The sequence below is a fragment of the Bombyx mori genome, chromosome 17 (genome assembly GCF_030269925.1).
Source record: "Bombyx mori chromosome 17, ASM3026992v2".
In the NCBI taxonomy this organism is placed as follows: domain Eukaryota; kingdom Metazoa; phylum Arthropoda; class Insecta; order Lepidoptera; family Bombycidae; genus Bombyx; species Bombyx mori.
In genome coordinates this window covers 1,381,220-1,396,237 of record NC_085123.1, presented here as the reverse complement: position 1 = coordinate 1,396,237, position 15,018 = coordinate 1,381,220, and the positions used below count along the sequence as shown (strand labels likewise).

The 15,018-nt window shown below is 40.7% G+C and overlaps 1 protein-coding gene across 1 annotated transcript; it reads left to right on the top strand.

Moving 5' to 3' along the window:
• Window positions 1-614: 614 nt before the first annotated feature.
• Window positions 615-13,307, top strand: LOC101736302 (uncharacterized). Its single transcript, XM_004921949.5, has 5 exons — window positions 615-942; window positions 2,389-2,571; window positions 3,709-3,828; window positions 8,958-9,104; window positions 12,746-13,307. Exons 1-5 carry the CDS (start codon window positions 895-897, stop codon window positions 13,193-13,195), a joined length of 948 nt encoding a protein of 315 aa, XP_004922006.1. The 5' UTR covers window positions 615-894; the 3' UTR covers window positions 13,196-13,307.
• Window positions 13,308-15,018: the final 1,711 nt, after the last annotated feature.

Genomic DNA, 15,018 nt, shown 5'->3' with positions numbered 1-15,018 from the left:
ACGCTTGGCATGCGAGTTGGCGATCGCAGTGTACTGTTATGATACTCGGAGAACGCTGCTGCCCATTCTCTGGAAAATTCCTTAGTCGCCTCTTACGACACCCACGGGAGGAGAAGGGGAGGTGTTATTCTTTTTCGAATGACGGAAGACGTAGCGTGGGTAGGCGTCCCACAAGGTGAGCCGACGACCTATTGAGGTTCGCGGGGATCCGCTGGATGCAGGCAGCGCAGGCCCGGTCTTTGTGGCGAGGCTTGGGGGAGACCTATATCCAGCAGTGGACGTCCATGGGCTGATAGAATAGTTGAATTTCGACTACCGGGGGACCACTAGTTATCGTTAATATACATTGATAGAAAACAACGAATCGTGGAATAAAATGCTTATATAGGCATTCATTTCATTTCATTTATTATTAAGTAATTTAACGGCCGTCTGGTGTAGTGGTAAGTGACATGGTCACTACACAAGGGGGTCGCGGGTTCGAATCCCGCAAAGGGAAGATATTTGTATGATAAATATAAATGTCTTTTCCAGGGTTATGGATGTATATTAAATATATGTATGTGTATAATAAAAATCTTACATTTATATTCGTTATCTGGTACCTGTAACACAAGTTCTTTACGAACTTATCACAGGACCAGTTAACGTGGCGTGATTGTTAGTAAAAAAAAAAAAAAAATTAAGTAAATTAGTAAAACAGCAATAAAGGCTTATTATTATTATAGGCATTCAGGCAACCCCGATTTTTAAATAAACTAACACTCGCTTATCATCGAACCGATAAAATTAGGTTAAAGATCGCGCCCGTCCTTCGGTAATTGCGTTATTCGACTGTAAAAATCAAAAATTAGTCGTATTTTATCGTTTGTCTTCATAAAACGTATTTGTAAAATGTGGTTTAAACTAATAATTATTTCTGTTTTCGGTGTGGGTTGTTCGGTAAGTTGTTTTTAGTACTTTCCACTATATGCCTTCGTAGGGTGCTGGAATTCTTTTTTTTAAATTTTTTTATTGCTTAGATGGGTGGGCCCACCTGGTGTTAAGTGGTTACTGGAGCCCATAGACAACCACAACGTAAATGCGCCACCCACCTTGAGATATAAGTTCTAAGGTCTCAAGTATAGTTACAACGGCTGCCCCACCCTTCAAACCGAAATGCATTACTGCTTCACGGCGGAAATAGCCGGGGTGGCGCTACCTACACGTTCGGACTGACTCCCAAGAGGCCCTACCACCAGTGAAAACTTTCCACTGTATGCCTTCGTAGGGTGCTAAAATTCTTCAGACATATTGCTCGTAAAGAGGGTCACAATCTAGAACAACCGATGGTGACGGGACAGGTAGATGGCAAACGTCCTAGAGGACGCAATCCCACGAGATGGTCGGGCCAAATACGATCTTCTCTAAACATCAACGTCCATAATACCCTTCATGAAGCTAAGGATCGCAGCAGATGGAGGGAAATCGTACGGGAGAAACTGATGCAGCGGGGGAGTCACGACCCTCTGTAATGAGCACTCGCTACCGATATAAAGTTAAAAAGCTTTTAGTTTTGTGGTCACTGGGTAAATGATTACCCTCCAAAATGGCTTTGACTAGATCCGAATCGTGGCAACAAACCGCCACAGGATTGCTCCCACGCAAGCGTGCGGCTCTGGAACGACTCTTCAAGAGTAGGAGGCTCAGGAGGTAGCATCAGGTTTCCGTGGAATAGTGTTGTTTCCAATGCCGATTATTTTTTTATGCCACCACCCACCTTGAGACATGTGTTCTAAGGCCTCACTTTTAACAGTACAACGGCTGCCCTACCATTCAAACCGAAACGCATTAGTGCTTCACAGCAGAAATAAGTAGGGTGGTACCGACCGGTGTGGACTCACAATACGTCCTACCACCAGTAATTACGCACAATGTTATTCGTGGAAGTAAATCGTAAATATTTGTTAAGTAGGTACGTATTTCACTAGAAAAATTGGTACCCGCCTGCGGGATTCGAACATCGTTGCATACACATACGAATGCACCGGACGTCTTTATCCTTCAGGCCACGACGACTTCAAAATAAAATAAAAAATACTATGACCATTCACCATCTATATCTATACTAATATATAAATCTACAGTGGTTTTTACGGATGTTTCGTTATAACTACTGAACCATGCAACCGATTGACTTGAAACTTTATAGAAAGTTCCATGTAGAAAATACATGTACTTAATTTATGAGCTAATATTTACACGAGCGTTGGACTCCCTAATAATGACAATAAATAATAATGTTAATTTTAAGTGCCCAGCGAAGCGGGCGAGTACGGCTAGTACATACTAAGTGTACAAATCATCGTTACATCGAATAGCTCAGTATCTTGAAAACAATTCCACCAGGTAACGACCTCCTTTGATCTACGCGGGGTTGTGAACGGCAATCGCATGGCTGCAGTCCCCCTTGGCATATCCCCAGGTTTTGGAGAGCTGGACGTCGAGGGTATCTGCACAAAATCCGGAGTCGCATGCCTGAACTGTACGCAGGCCATCATGTGCGTCGCATTGCCGGGAGGCTGGTTGAAGGTATCTTACCATCACTCAATAAGCACATGGAAGAATGACGTAATAAATAATAGTTTAAAAAAAGTATCAAAATACCTACGTTTTTATAGATAATCCAACTAAAAAATAAAATATAAATTTTAATAAATCTGAATTAAAAATAGTGTAAGAAAAAAAAAAATTGTAAAAAAGCGTTATTTATTTTTAATTTTTTAGTTGAATTACAATTTTTTCAAATTTTTTTTAATTATTGAATTGTCATCGGTCCTTAATAAGTATACCAAATTTCGAGTTAATCCGACGTTTTGAAGGTGGTCAATCAAAATCATGTTCAAAGATTCCGTTACAAACATACATACACACATACATACGTTTGAAGCTAATAAAAACGTATTAAAAAGATAAGTAAAGTGAGTGCTTGTCGACTCTATTTCGAAGGGTCCGAACACTTCATAACTCACTGAGCCAAATCTTCTAAGTGAGTCGCCATTACAAGCCAGTGGTAAAATCAGCGAAGCACTGCCAGGACTAGTGTTAGCAAATCCTCCCAGATCGAGCCCCGTGAGCTCACCTACCCGTCCGCACGTATGTGTAATGTATGCGCATATGTCCCGGTTAGCAACCGGTCATCGTTCTCGTCGCACCCGTCGCTTGTGACGAAGGGCTCGACGAGTAAACTAACCCACAGACACAGCCCACTGAGTTTCTCGCCGGATCTTCTCAGTGGGTCGCGTTTCCGATCCGTTGGTAGATTCTGCGAAGCACGGCTCTTACTAGAGTTCGTGTTAGCAATGACGTTAGGTTTGAGCCCCGTGAGCTCACCTACTTTGGTTAAGGTTACACTGAAATAGCCTCTCAAGTCAGCTTAGGTAGGAAAAAATATATATTCTGGAGCGGAGCATGACAAAATTTAGGTATTTTATAAAGTTTCTCATATTCAGGTCATTCGAGTGGACTCGATTTAAAACGAATCTCCTCATAAACCTTAAATTCTGAACCGGCAGATAATCATAATGTCATGGTCGTTTTCGCTTAGACTTCAGAACTGAGCGCTCATACAGGTCTACCCGTCTGGACTAGTGATAGGATAATTTGGGAACCAACTCGTTTTTAATTGTTTTTTCTATAAAGATTGATTGAACCTTTGTCTCAAATTAGGTTCCTTTAGAGAGCTGTACATCGGACACCACTTGCAACGCCCTCCTGGGTGGCTGTTCCAAGGAGTCCGTACCAGAGTGTGACGTCACGAATCAAAGATTCCACCACAGCTGTGAACAGGTAAATAATTATTGTCATATCATCTAGCCATATAAGTCTAGTCTAGTTACTGAACTCTCGTGAGGAGCCACTACGATACTGTAGAGTCTAAGCTGCCAGATTATTTCTTCAGATGAGATAACCCTGCTACATACAGTACAATCAACGCACCAAAAATTGCGCTAGACAAAAATTTCAACATCTGTGCTATTTACTAAAACCAGTGTTAGCAACACTCCGGTTTGAGCCCCCTCACCTACATGTTAGGGCGAAGCTGAAATAGCCTCTCAAGGCTATCAGCATAGGTTTAAAAAAACAGTCGCAAAATGTTGTCATTCGGTTGAGGTCGAGACAGACATACGCTGGGTGCTCCACAATTATCATTTGTATTTGATCCCTCTTTAATTAAATATAAAATTGTAATTAGTAGTATCATTTCACTGCAACGAAACCACACGCGTTATATTCTCCAGAAAATATCGAAGAACGTTTCATTACTCATTATTAACACGATATTAACAATCATATAATCACAGTTAAACATAAGTAATAACAAACAATTTATGCATCTTTTAACCATAAGTAAATTATCGTAAAACCGGCTTTCGTTCGAAAAACAAAGGTCAAGGATTCGAAGTAATATTATGAGCTAGTGAAATCTGGTCGTGTTTCTACTGCGACTATCGCCGACTGTATGAAAAAAACAATTTATCGAAATTACTTGCACATACACCGTCTATTGCACAAACATATACGGCACCATGCGTAAAAATCTTCCCCGAAATGCCGATAAGCCACTGCAAGAAAGTTTTATCACCAAATGATGCACAGGACGACGATACGAGATCTACTGGTGGTAGGACCTACTGTGAGCCCGCACGGGTAGGTACCACCACCCTGCCTATTTCTGCCGTGAAGCACTAATGCGTTTCGGTTTGAAGGGTAGAGCAGTCGTTGTAACTATACTTGAGACCTTAGACCTTATATCTCAAGATGGGTGGCCCATTTACGTTGTAGATGTCTATGGGCTCCAGTGACCACTTAACACCAGGTGAACTGTGAGTTCGTCCACCCAGCTAAGCAATAAAAAAAAACAGAAATTAGGAGATTGAAGGAGAACCAACATAACCGATATAGCCCAAAGGTTGGCGAGGCTGAAGTAACAGTGGGGACATTGATCGAAGAACAGATGGCCACTGGAGCCGACAAGTCCTCGAGTGGCGATCGCGTACCAGAATACGCAGCGTAGGTAGGCCTCTTGTAAGGCGGACTGACGACTTACTTAAAGAACTGGGGAATCCACTGGATACGTCTTACCCAGGACCAGCCGACCGGCCGACCGACCCAGGACCAACCGACCGGCCTACCGGGGAAACTTTAGCTATACCTATGTCCAGCAGTGGACTTGTGTAGGCTGATGATGATGATGATAATCTATCCATAAAGAATGAACGTACAGAAATACAAACGTTGATATTAATTAATGTACAATATCATAGTTTTGTTAATGTCTTTGATATTTGTCGTGTCATTCATTTAAATTAAATTTATAGCTAAATCTAAATTAAAACTTTAGAAATGTCAAAATTATAATAGAAATTAGATAGATAATGTGTCATCGTATTTAATATTATAAGATTAATCTAATATATAAAATTCTCCTGTCACGGTGTGCGTGATTGAACTCCTCCGAAACGGCTCGACCGATTTTCGTCAATCTTAGCGTGCATATCGGCCAGGGTGGAGAATCGAACAAATCTATTTTTTATCCCCCTAAATGTTAAGGGTAGTCAGTCCACCCCTAAATTTTATTTTTTATTTGTTAGACAAATTTTTTTGTTTTTTTTTATGATACAAAATACAAAAATACATACAACTCTAAATTTTCATCCCTCTACGATCTACCCTTATTTTTTATTTGTTAATTAAACTTTTTAAAAAAAAATTAACTTCAATTTTTTTTGCAAGAAATTTGTTTTTATTTTGTCATGACTTAAAATAAAAAAAATCATATTACTCTCAATTTCCACTATTAAACGATCGACCCCTATTTTTCCATCTCGATTTTTATTTTTTTTATTCTATGCACAGATCCGCAATAAGGTTGCAAGATGGCAATCAAATATTATAATTGTAGTACGATAAATTCTTATTCAGAGGTTATAATTTCAAGTTCCTTTAATTATGTTTTTTTTTTTTTTAATTCAATTTGATCTCCCGCCCTTGCCGGTCGACTACTGATCAACTATCAATCGATCAGTTATCCCCGCCAGGTGTCACCACTCATCCAGCATCTTCACGTAGTAGGGATGAGTACGAAGCCGGTCTCACTATACATTTTTCAGCCATGTTTTTTTGGTTTTATCTGTGTATCAATCGTAGCAGTGACTGTTATACCTATTATTTTAATTTTTCTGTGCAACTCTCATGTTAATACCTGTTAGTTCATTCCCGATCCTGCGGACATAATGGAAAGCAGTCGACGTCGCCCAAAACACGTCATCTCGGATCCTCCCGATCCACTAACGGTGCTTTTAGGTACTTCAAGCACCGGTCACCGTTCTCGTCGAACCCGTCGCTTGCGACGAAGGGCTCGACGAGAAAATTAACTCTCAGACACAGCCCACTGAGTTTCTCGCCGGATCTTCTCAGTGGGTCGCGTTTCCGATCCGGTGGTAGATTCTGCGAAGCACGGCTCTTGCTAGGGTTCGTGTTAGCAACGTCACCAGGTTTGAGCCCCGTGAGCTCACCTACTAAAGTTAGGGTTACGCTGACATAGCCCCTAGGGCTATCAGCTTAGGAAGGAAAAAAAAAAAAAAACCTGTTAGTTACCATACTCCTCTGAAACTGTTTAACCGATTTTTATGAAATTTTATATGCATGTTCAATAGGTCTGAGAATCGGCTACTATCAATTCATACCCCTAACTGATAAGGTTTGTCCACCCCTAACATTTACTTTTTATTTTTTGAACAATTTTTTTTTTTGGTATAGTGGGGCATTATGTGGTTGAATGAGGTTTTGTTATTTATTTTTTTCTACACTAGAAATTCCCTAGAAATCTTATATATGGCAAAAAAAGGTTTGCCGGGTCAGCTAGTGTAATATAGCCAGAGCCGGAAAACTTTGACACTGATTCTATATGCCCGTACAACACATTATTAATGCTTAGTAATCATAAATCTATACCTAGTCAGGTCATAAATTCTGTCACATGTTTAATGTAAAATAATTGAAACAAGTTTATTCATTATGTAACCATTTATATACCAAAATGAACATAACAAAACATAGATTCTTATGACATAGTTTATTCAAAATGACCTCCGTGATTTTTAATACAGGCCTTCAATCTGCGCGGCCAGTCGTCTATCGCAGCACGATAAGCGTCCACTCCATATTTAAAAATGAGTAAAATTCTAAAAGTATACATTTTTATTTTCATGAACAATTTGAAATTCGAATTCAATAAACTTTTTTGTGGCCAGCATTCTAAAAGAAAAGTTTTTACTGTGTGACAATACTTATGACCTGACTAGTTATATATAAAAGAAAGTCGTGTTAGTTACACTATTTATAACTCAAGAACGGCTGAACTGATTTGCCTGAAAATTGGTGAGGAGGTAGCTTAGAACCAGGAGAGGGACATAGGATGGGACGTTCCCGTGGGACGTTACATAAAACGTGGTATAACAAAACGCAACTGATATGTAATAACAAAACGCAACTGACAGCTAAACGTAATATATTCTATGGTTATTTATAGTAGAATTTTGAAGTTGACCAGTTGATGTGTTTGAAACAAACCGTGTGGCGGAACAAAGTTCGCCGGGTCCACTAGTATGATATAAAAAAAACTCTACTAACACTAACTACATAATAACACCCAATGCGTTCATTATTAGTTTTAAAATGAAAGCGACTGTTACTAAATATCTTTAAACGTTTTACTTTTCGACAGTAGATTTTTTATTTGCCAATTATTTTTTCTTAGATACGTGGACGACATCACAGCCCACCTGGTGCTGAGTGGTTACCTATAGACATATACGACGTAAATGCGCCACCCACCTTGAGATATCAGTTCTAAGGTCTCAAATATAGTTACAACGGCTGCCCCACCCTACAAACCAACACGCATTACTGCTTCACGGCAGAAATAGGCAGGTGGTACCTACCCGCGCGGACTCACAAGAGGTCCTACCACCAGTTTAAACTATTCTCTTAATGTCGGGCTTTTTCAATCTTTTGACCGATTTCAACACATGAGGTGTCATTAGATGTGTCTCAATTGTGAGAGTGTCAACCGTCATTTCACTATGGAGCCGCGACAAATATCTATATGTCACAGAATACGCAGATATCTTCACTATTTCGTTACACATTATAGTCGGTAATCGTGCAAAGAGGTTGCGCAGCACGAAACGAAGACAGATCCGAGACGTCTTCACTCTTCCTAAGTCAGGTAACGAATGTGTCTCGATTCCACTCGAGACATCTCGACTCGGCCGAAGCACGCCACTCGAACTTCGGTCACCGTTCTCGTCGAACCCGTCGCTTGCGACGAAGGGCTCGACGAGTAAATTAACCCTCAGACACAGCCCACTGAGTTTCTCGCCGGATCTTCTCAGTGGGTCGCGTTTCCGATCCGATGGTAGATTCTGCGAAGCACGGCTCTCGCTAGGGTTCGTGTTAGCAACGTCGTCAGGTTTGAGCCCCGTGAGCTCACCTACTAGTTAAGGTTACACTGGAATAGCCTCTCAAGGTCAGCTTAGGTAGGAAAAAAAAAAAAAAAAGAGCTGACGTTTGACGAGTAGTTGCGGCTCACACCCACTAGATGGCGCGCTTTCGTTTCGTTTTTCGGGTCCGGATGCGATATATACATTATTATTTATTATTATTATTTATTTTATTTTATTATTATTATTATTTATTAATTACATTTTAACATAGAAAACGAATTTCATTTTTTTTATAAACAAATCACTTACGTTTGCCGCAATGGGCGATGTTCCAGCTGCATACAAATTTGAGTTAACTTGTACGCTATCGAGAACGTTAAAAAACTCGCCCTAAGCCCACTGGGATGCGAGTACATGCGAGTCTTATCGTTTAAGCTACGTAAATAAAACATAAATTTATTTTCCTAGGTCGGCGTGTTCCCTGACGCTCACGACTGCAGGAAGTTCCACCTGTGCTCGCCTCCTGAAGGTTTGCCCGACGGGAGACCAGCAGACCACAGAGCTGCGTTGTGCCCGAGACATTACGGATACGACCCCAGAACCGCACAATGTTCGGTAAAATCTGTTTATAGTTCTAACACGGAAACCGGCTGACATAAATAGGCTTTTATGGTAGCTTTTATGTAGCTGTACCGTATGTTCCATGGGGAGTGCTCTGAGAAATTGTTTGAGATGATCCCCTCATCTCGTTTTTTATCATCGCACCTCCCGCCATCGGAGCACAGTTTACCCATATTATCTGGAACCGCTGCGTTCATCGACAGTGTGTTTCCAGAGGTTTTTTTTGCCACGTACCATCCGGCTATGGAATGAGCTCCCCTCCACGGTGTTTCCCGAGCGCTACGACATGTCCTTCTTCAAACGAGGCTTGTGGAGAGTATATTAGCGGTAAGTAGCGGCTTGGCTTTGCCTCTGACATTGCTGAAGTCCATGGGCGACGGTAACCACTCACCATCAGGGAGGTGGCTGCCTACTAGGGCAATAAAAATAAAAAGATAATGTGGTGTCGTGGGACACCAGGTAGGAACGAAGTTCCTTCGGCTAATGTAGAATCGACACAATTTGCAAAAAAAGAAATGGTGCTCAATTTTATGTAGGCTTTCTTGGTTTTTCTCTTAAATTTTGCTGATTAGTTTTTATTTAAGTACGGGAAAGTATTTAAGAAATTCAGTATTTTAGGAAATAATAAATTACGTAAAATAAAAAAAATATTAATTCAAATTATCAATTAAAATAACAAAATATATCTCTTTATTTTTGGTTGACAACATAAAATTACACAGAAATAGAAATAGAAATAATTACTAAATAGAGAGAGAAGGGATTAGAGAACGAAAAGAAAGAAGGAGAAAGAGAAAGGTATTATACACTACTCGCTTATGTATGCGACTGTCGCGCCTGCGCACGTCTCATTTAACGGTTTTATTCCACGCACTTTTTTCCACGGATTTTTTCTTATGGTTTTACTATCACATTTTTTTCAGTTCGGTCGCGCAGCAAAATCCCTATCCCCTCCAAGCCTGCCGTAAGGAACTTCGTTCCAAAAAAAGCTGCAGTTATATCGTCTCTCAACGTATCCACTGTCCACTCGTAAATAGGCCTCTCCAAATTATCTCCAGTGCGGCCGGTTTGTTGCCACCTGCATCCAACGTGACCCATTTCGCTAGGTCCTCGATCCATCTGGTAGGTGGTAGTCTCACACTGCGTTTGCCAGTACGTGGTCTCCACTCGAGGATCTTTCTGCCCCACCGGCCATCCGATCTTCACGCTATGTGGCCTGCAGTGATACGAAAACCGTTATTCCATCACATTTAAAACTCCAACTTCATGTCAGTTCACAGGTCGCATATGTGTTCTAGTATCTACTACTATTTGTGGCCTTATTCTTGCCGCTAAATATCAACAAGTTAGCTCTGGATACCTATTTAAAAAATACATTGGTAAACTGTAGTAAGTACCTCATTTTTGTGCTCGAAGGTAAAGAGGAAGTGAAGATCTTCCACCGAGCAAGCGTTATTGGTGGGTAGACCGACGCAACGGTCATAATGTTTTCTTTCGAAGCTAGTATATATTAACTGGGACCAAATCACGCATGGTCAGCCGACCTCAATTTAGGATTCGCTGTGTTATGGGTACCAGAGACTGATGAACATACGAGCTCATGGAGCCCATAGATATTTATAACGTAAATGCGCCACCCACCTCGAGATATCAGTTCTAAGGTCTCAAGTATAGTTACAAAGGCTGCCCCACCCTTCAAACCGAAACGCATTCCTGCTTCACGGCAGAAATAAGCAGGGCGGTGGTACCTACCCGTGCGGACTCACAAGAGGTCCTACTGCCAGTAATTACGCAAATTATAATTTTGCGGGTTTGATTTTTATTGCACGATGTTATTCCTTCACCGTGGAAGTCAATCATGAACTTTTGGTGAGTATGTATTTCATTAGAAAAATTGGTACCCGCCTGAGATTCGAACACCGGTGCATCGCTCAACACGTATGCCTCGGACGTCTTATCCTTTAGATCGCCTTTGAAATATTACTAAAGCAATTCAGATTCCGGTCAAATATTCTCTACACTATGATAGCTAGGTATCGTCCCATTTATTTTGCTTGACGAAACCAATCCTATCCTTCAGACCCAACATTATAAGATCTATTAGTCGTCGTTGAAGTCGTCGTGGCCTAAAGGATAAGACATCCAGTGTATTCATATGTAGCGATGCACCCGTATTCGAATCCCGCAGGCGGGTACCAATTTTTCTAATGAAATACGTACTTAACGATTATTCTCAATTGATTTCCACGGTGAAGGAAGAACATCGTGTAATTTAAATCAAACCCGCAAAATTCTAATTTGCGTTATTACTGGTGGTAGGACCTCTTGTGAGTCCGCGCGGGTAGGTACCACCACCCTGCCTATTTCTGCCGTGAAACAGTAATGGGTTTCGGTTTGAAGGGTGGGGAAGCCGTTGTAACTATACTGAGACCTTAGAACTCATATCTCAATGGTGGGTGGCGGTATTTACGTTGTAGATTTCTATGGGCTCCAGTAACCGCTTAACACCAGGTGGGCTGTGAGCTCGTCCACCCATATTACAGCAATAAAAAAAAAAATATTATGGCTACTGCAAAAAAAAAATTGCATACCAATTGAGAGACACGCGTAATGCGGCACGCAAACCTGATCGTGGTCGACCTGATTCAGTTCACCAAATATGCGATAATTAAGTTCGTAATGCAACGAAAATACTTCAGAATACTTGTTCCGCGTTATCGAAAGGCGAAAAACGTGAGTCCAAATGTGTTGTTTGTCTCTCAAGGCTGGCGAATACAAGTTCTTTTTATATTCTTTTTAATGTTGTACGTTTAAGCACAATGTACATGTAGAATTGGGATCGTAATACTGGGTTGGGAACATAAAATTAAACTATTCTACCGCACGGGTAGGTACCACCACCCTGCCTATTTCTGCCGTGAAGCAACCGTTGTACTGTTAAAAGTGAGACCTGAGAACTCATTTCTCCGGGGAGGTAGCGGCATTTGCGTGGTAGATGTCTATGGGCTCCGATAATCACTTAAAATAAGGTGGGTCTTGAACTCGTCCACCCATCTAAGATATAACCAAATGTATGGAAAAATATATATCTTGAAGCCCAACCCAACAAGTCAGTTCGATTAAATCCGCACCTTAATAGAAACCCCATTCCACTAAACCCTTCACGCGGCCAATGATAGGAAAGGCTGGAAAGAAATATTAAAAAACAAAATCCTGTCTAATATGATGGTCACGATCCTCAGCAGTGAGGAAACGACGCGAGAGGAGAAGACATCTCTTAAGAATACTGTTAGGATAAGAAACGTCGGAAATAATCAAATGAAAACAATATACGCGAGATCGAACTCTAAAAGTAATTTTACGACTCGACTAAACCTAAAATCATACCTTGATAACAGAGTGAGGCAAATAAGCTAACTTCTTCTACCGAAAATGTATTCGGAACGTTGATATGCAAGATTGTCTTAAAAATGGCGTCAGCAGACGAAAAATCGGCCGGAATTGATGCTGTAAAATTGTCTACTCTGGTCTTGGATAAAGAACAGTCGAAATTGCCAAATAAAATCTTCCGGTCTTATTTTAAGAAGAGATACAAGACACATAACTAATCAGTCATTTAATTTGAACATTTTCAGGTACCTTTAGAGCACGGACAATGTAACCAGAGACCAGTACCCAAATGCTTAACGGTCGGCCAAAACGGACGGCTGAGTGGCAGCCCTAACCACTACTACGTGTGCTTAGATAAGCATGGCTATCTTCACCCGCAAGTTTTCGTATGCCCTCACGGTTGGATCTTTCGCGAGGCATTCTGCTACCCTGAAAACGTCATCAACAGCGCATCAGACGACTCGGCCAGCTCTGAAGAAATCAAGAGTACAACTATGAGGACTACCAGTACCAGTACCACAACGAAATCAGAGGGATTCTTCTCGACGGAGAAGTCGACGACTTATCCGGCCGACACGTTTTTGGCCGACAAGTTTGACTTTAGTAATTACGAAAGCGTAGACGAAACAAAAAATCAAAGCGGTGACAGTTTCCTAACTTCCCTCGAAAACTTCGGGGACTATAATTTTAATTAGATTAATTTTACGAGTAGATTAAGACATTAAAGGCCAAATAGGATTTCAATGAAAACTACTTTGTAATTTTTAATTAGCTGTAATATGTGTATAATAAATACCTCCATACATAGCATTGTCGATTTTAATGTAGCCCTTTCAGGATAGTATTTATTGAAGGAATAACATCGTGTAATAAAAATCAAACCCGCAAAATTATAATTTGCGTAATTAGTGGTCGTAGGACCTCTTGTGGGTCCGCGCGGGTGGGTACCACCACCCTGCCTATTTCTGCCGTGAAGCAGTAATGCGTTTCGGTTTGAAGAGTGGAGCTGCCGTTGTACTGTAAAAACTGGGACCTTAGTACTTATATCTCAAGGTAGGTGGCGGCATTTACGTTGGAGATCACTATGGGCACGAGTGACCACTTAACATCAGGTGGACCGTGAACTCGTCCACCCATCTAAGCAATAAAAAAAAATAAAAAAATTGAACCTTATGTCTCTCATGTTAAAGCCCGATATTGATTTCCGAGGAAACGGTACAAAATACGGTAGGAAAGCAAAGGGCCGTCAGATGTGGGTCGATTAACATTTGACACACAATGACGCGCTAATACTCGTACATATAAACATATTGTAAAATGTAAAGAATAATGTATTAGATGAAGTACCGCTATCTCGATATATTGTTGGAAAACAATCACGCAGACCTTTGTGCCGCGAGTACAATGATATCGATGCGATCTACGGGCCGAGCCGGGTTAGACGCGCTGCGAATTATAAGCGAAAGCGTTTTAATAATGCTAAAATGACGTTTCAGAGACATGTTTGTGTAAAGCGTGGTTTTACTGGTGGTAGGACCTCTTCGGAGTCCGCACGGGTAGGTACCACCACCCCGCCTATTTCCGCCGTGAAGCAGTAATGCGTTTCGGTTCGAAGGGTGGGGTAGCCGTTGTAACTATAATGAGACCTTAGAACTTATATCTCGAGGTGGGTGGCGCATTTACGTTGTAGATGTCTATGGGCTCCAGTAACCACTTAACATCAGGTGGGCTGTGAGCTCGTCCATCCATCTAAGCAATAAAAAAAAAAAGCGTTGACTGTAATTTGTGCTGGTCGCTTCAATAATTCGACATATTCAGAGAGAAGGTTATTTTTATTTTATTTTAATGTAGTTACAACACGTGCACGTACGACCTGAGTTGTTGATTGACTTACAATTACTGTGTTGTCAAAATTACTATTCTGTTTCAAAATTCAAAAAATAGTTATACAAACTTCATGTTTAGAATTGCTCTAAACAATGTTCAAGTGAAACTTATGCCGTAATCTTTATCTATATATATAAATAAAATTGGAGTGTCTGTTTGTAATATTGAAATAACCGCTTTTTACTACATGCATATGAATATATATACGGTACATAAAGCAATATAACATTTTTTGCAATTTTTGTCTGTCTGTCTGTCTGTTTGTTCCGGCTAATCTCTGGAACGGCTGGACCGATTTTGACGGGACTTTCACTGATAGATAGCTGATGATATAAGGAGTAGGCTACTTTTTTTAGACTAGATTTGCCTCGCGGCGTCACCCGCGGTACGATAATAACCGCGAATAGCATCGCGGAACTCAGCTAGTTAATAATATAAATAGAGACTTTTTTAGACATTTCACACATAAAATATTGTCGTACTGAACTAAATTTTGATGCTTAAAAAAGGCTACATTTATAAGTGACCAGTTGCTATTAGTGTATTTCCTGCGTATTTTTACAGCCCTTTTTCATTTATCAAGTTACCAGAACACGCTTGCAAACCTTTTCCTTTAACCTAAATATAGGTT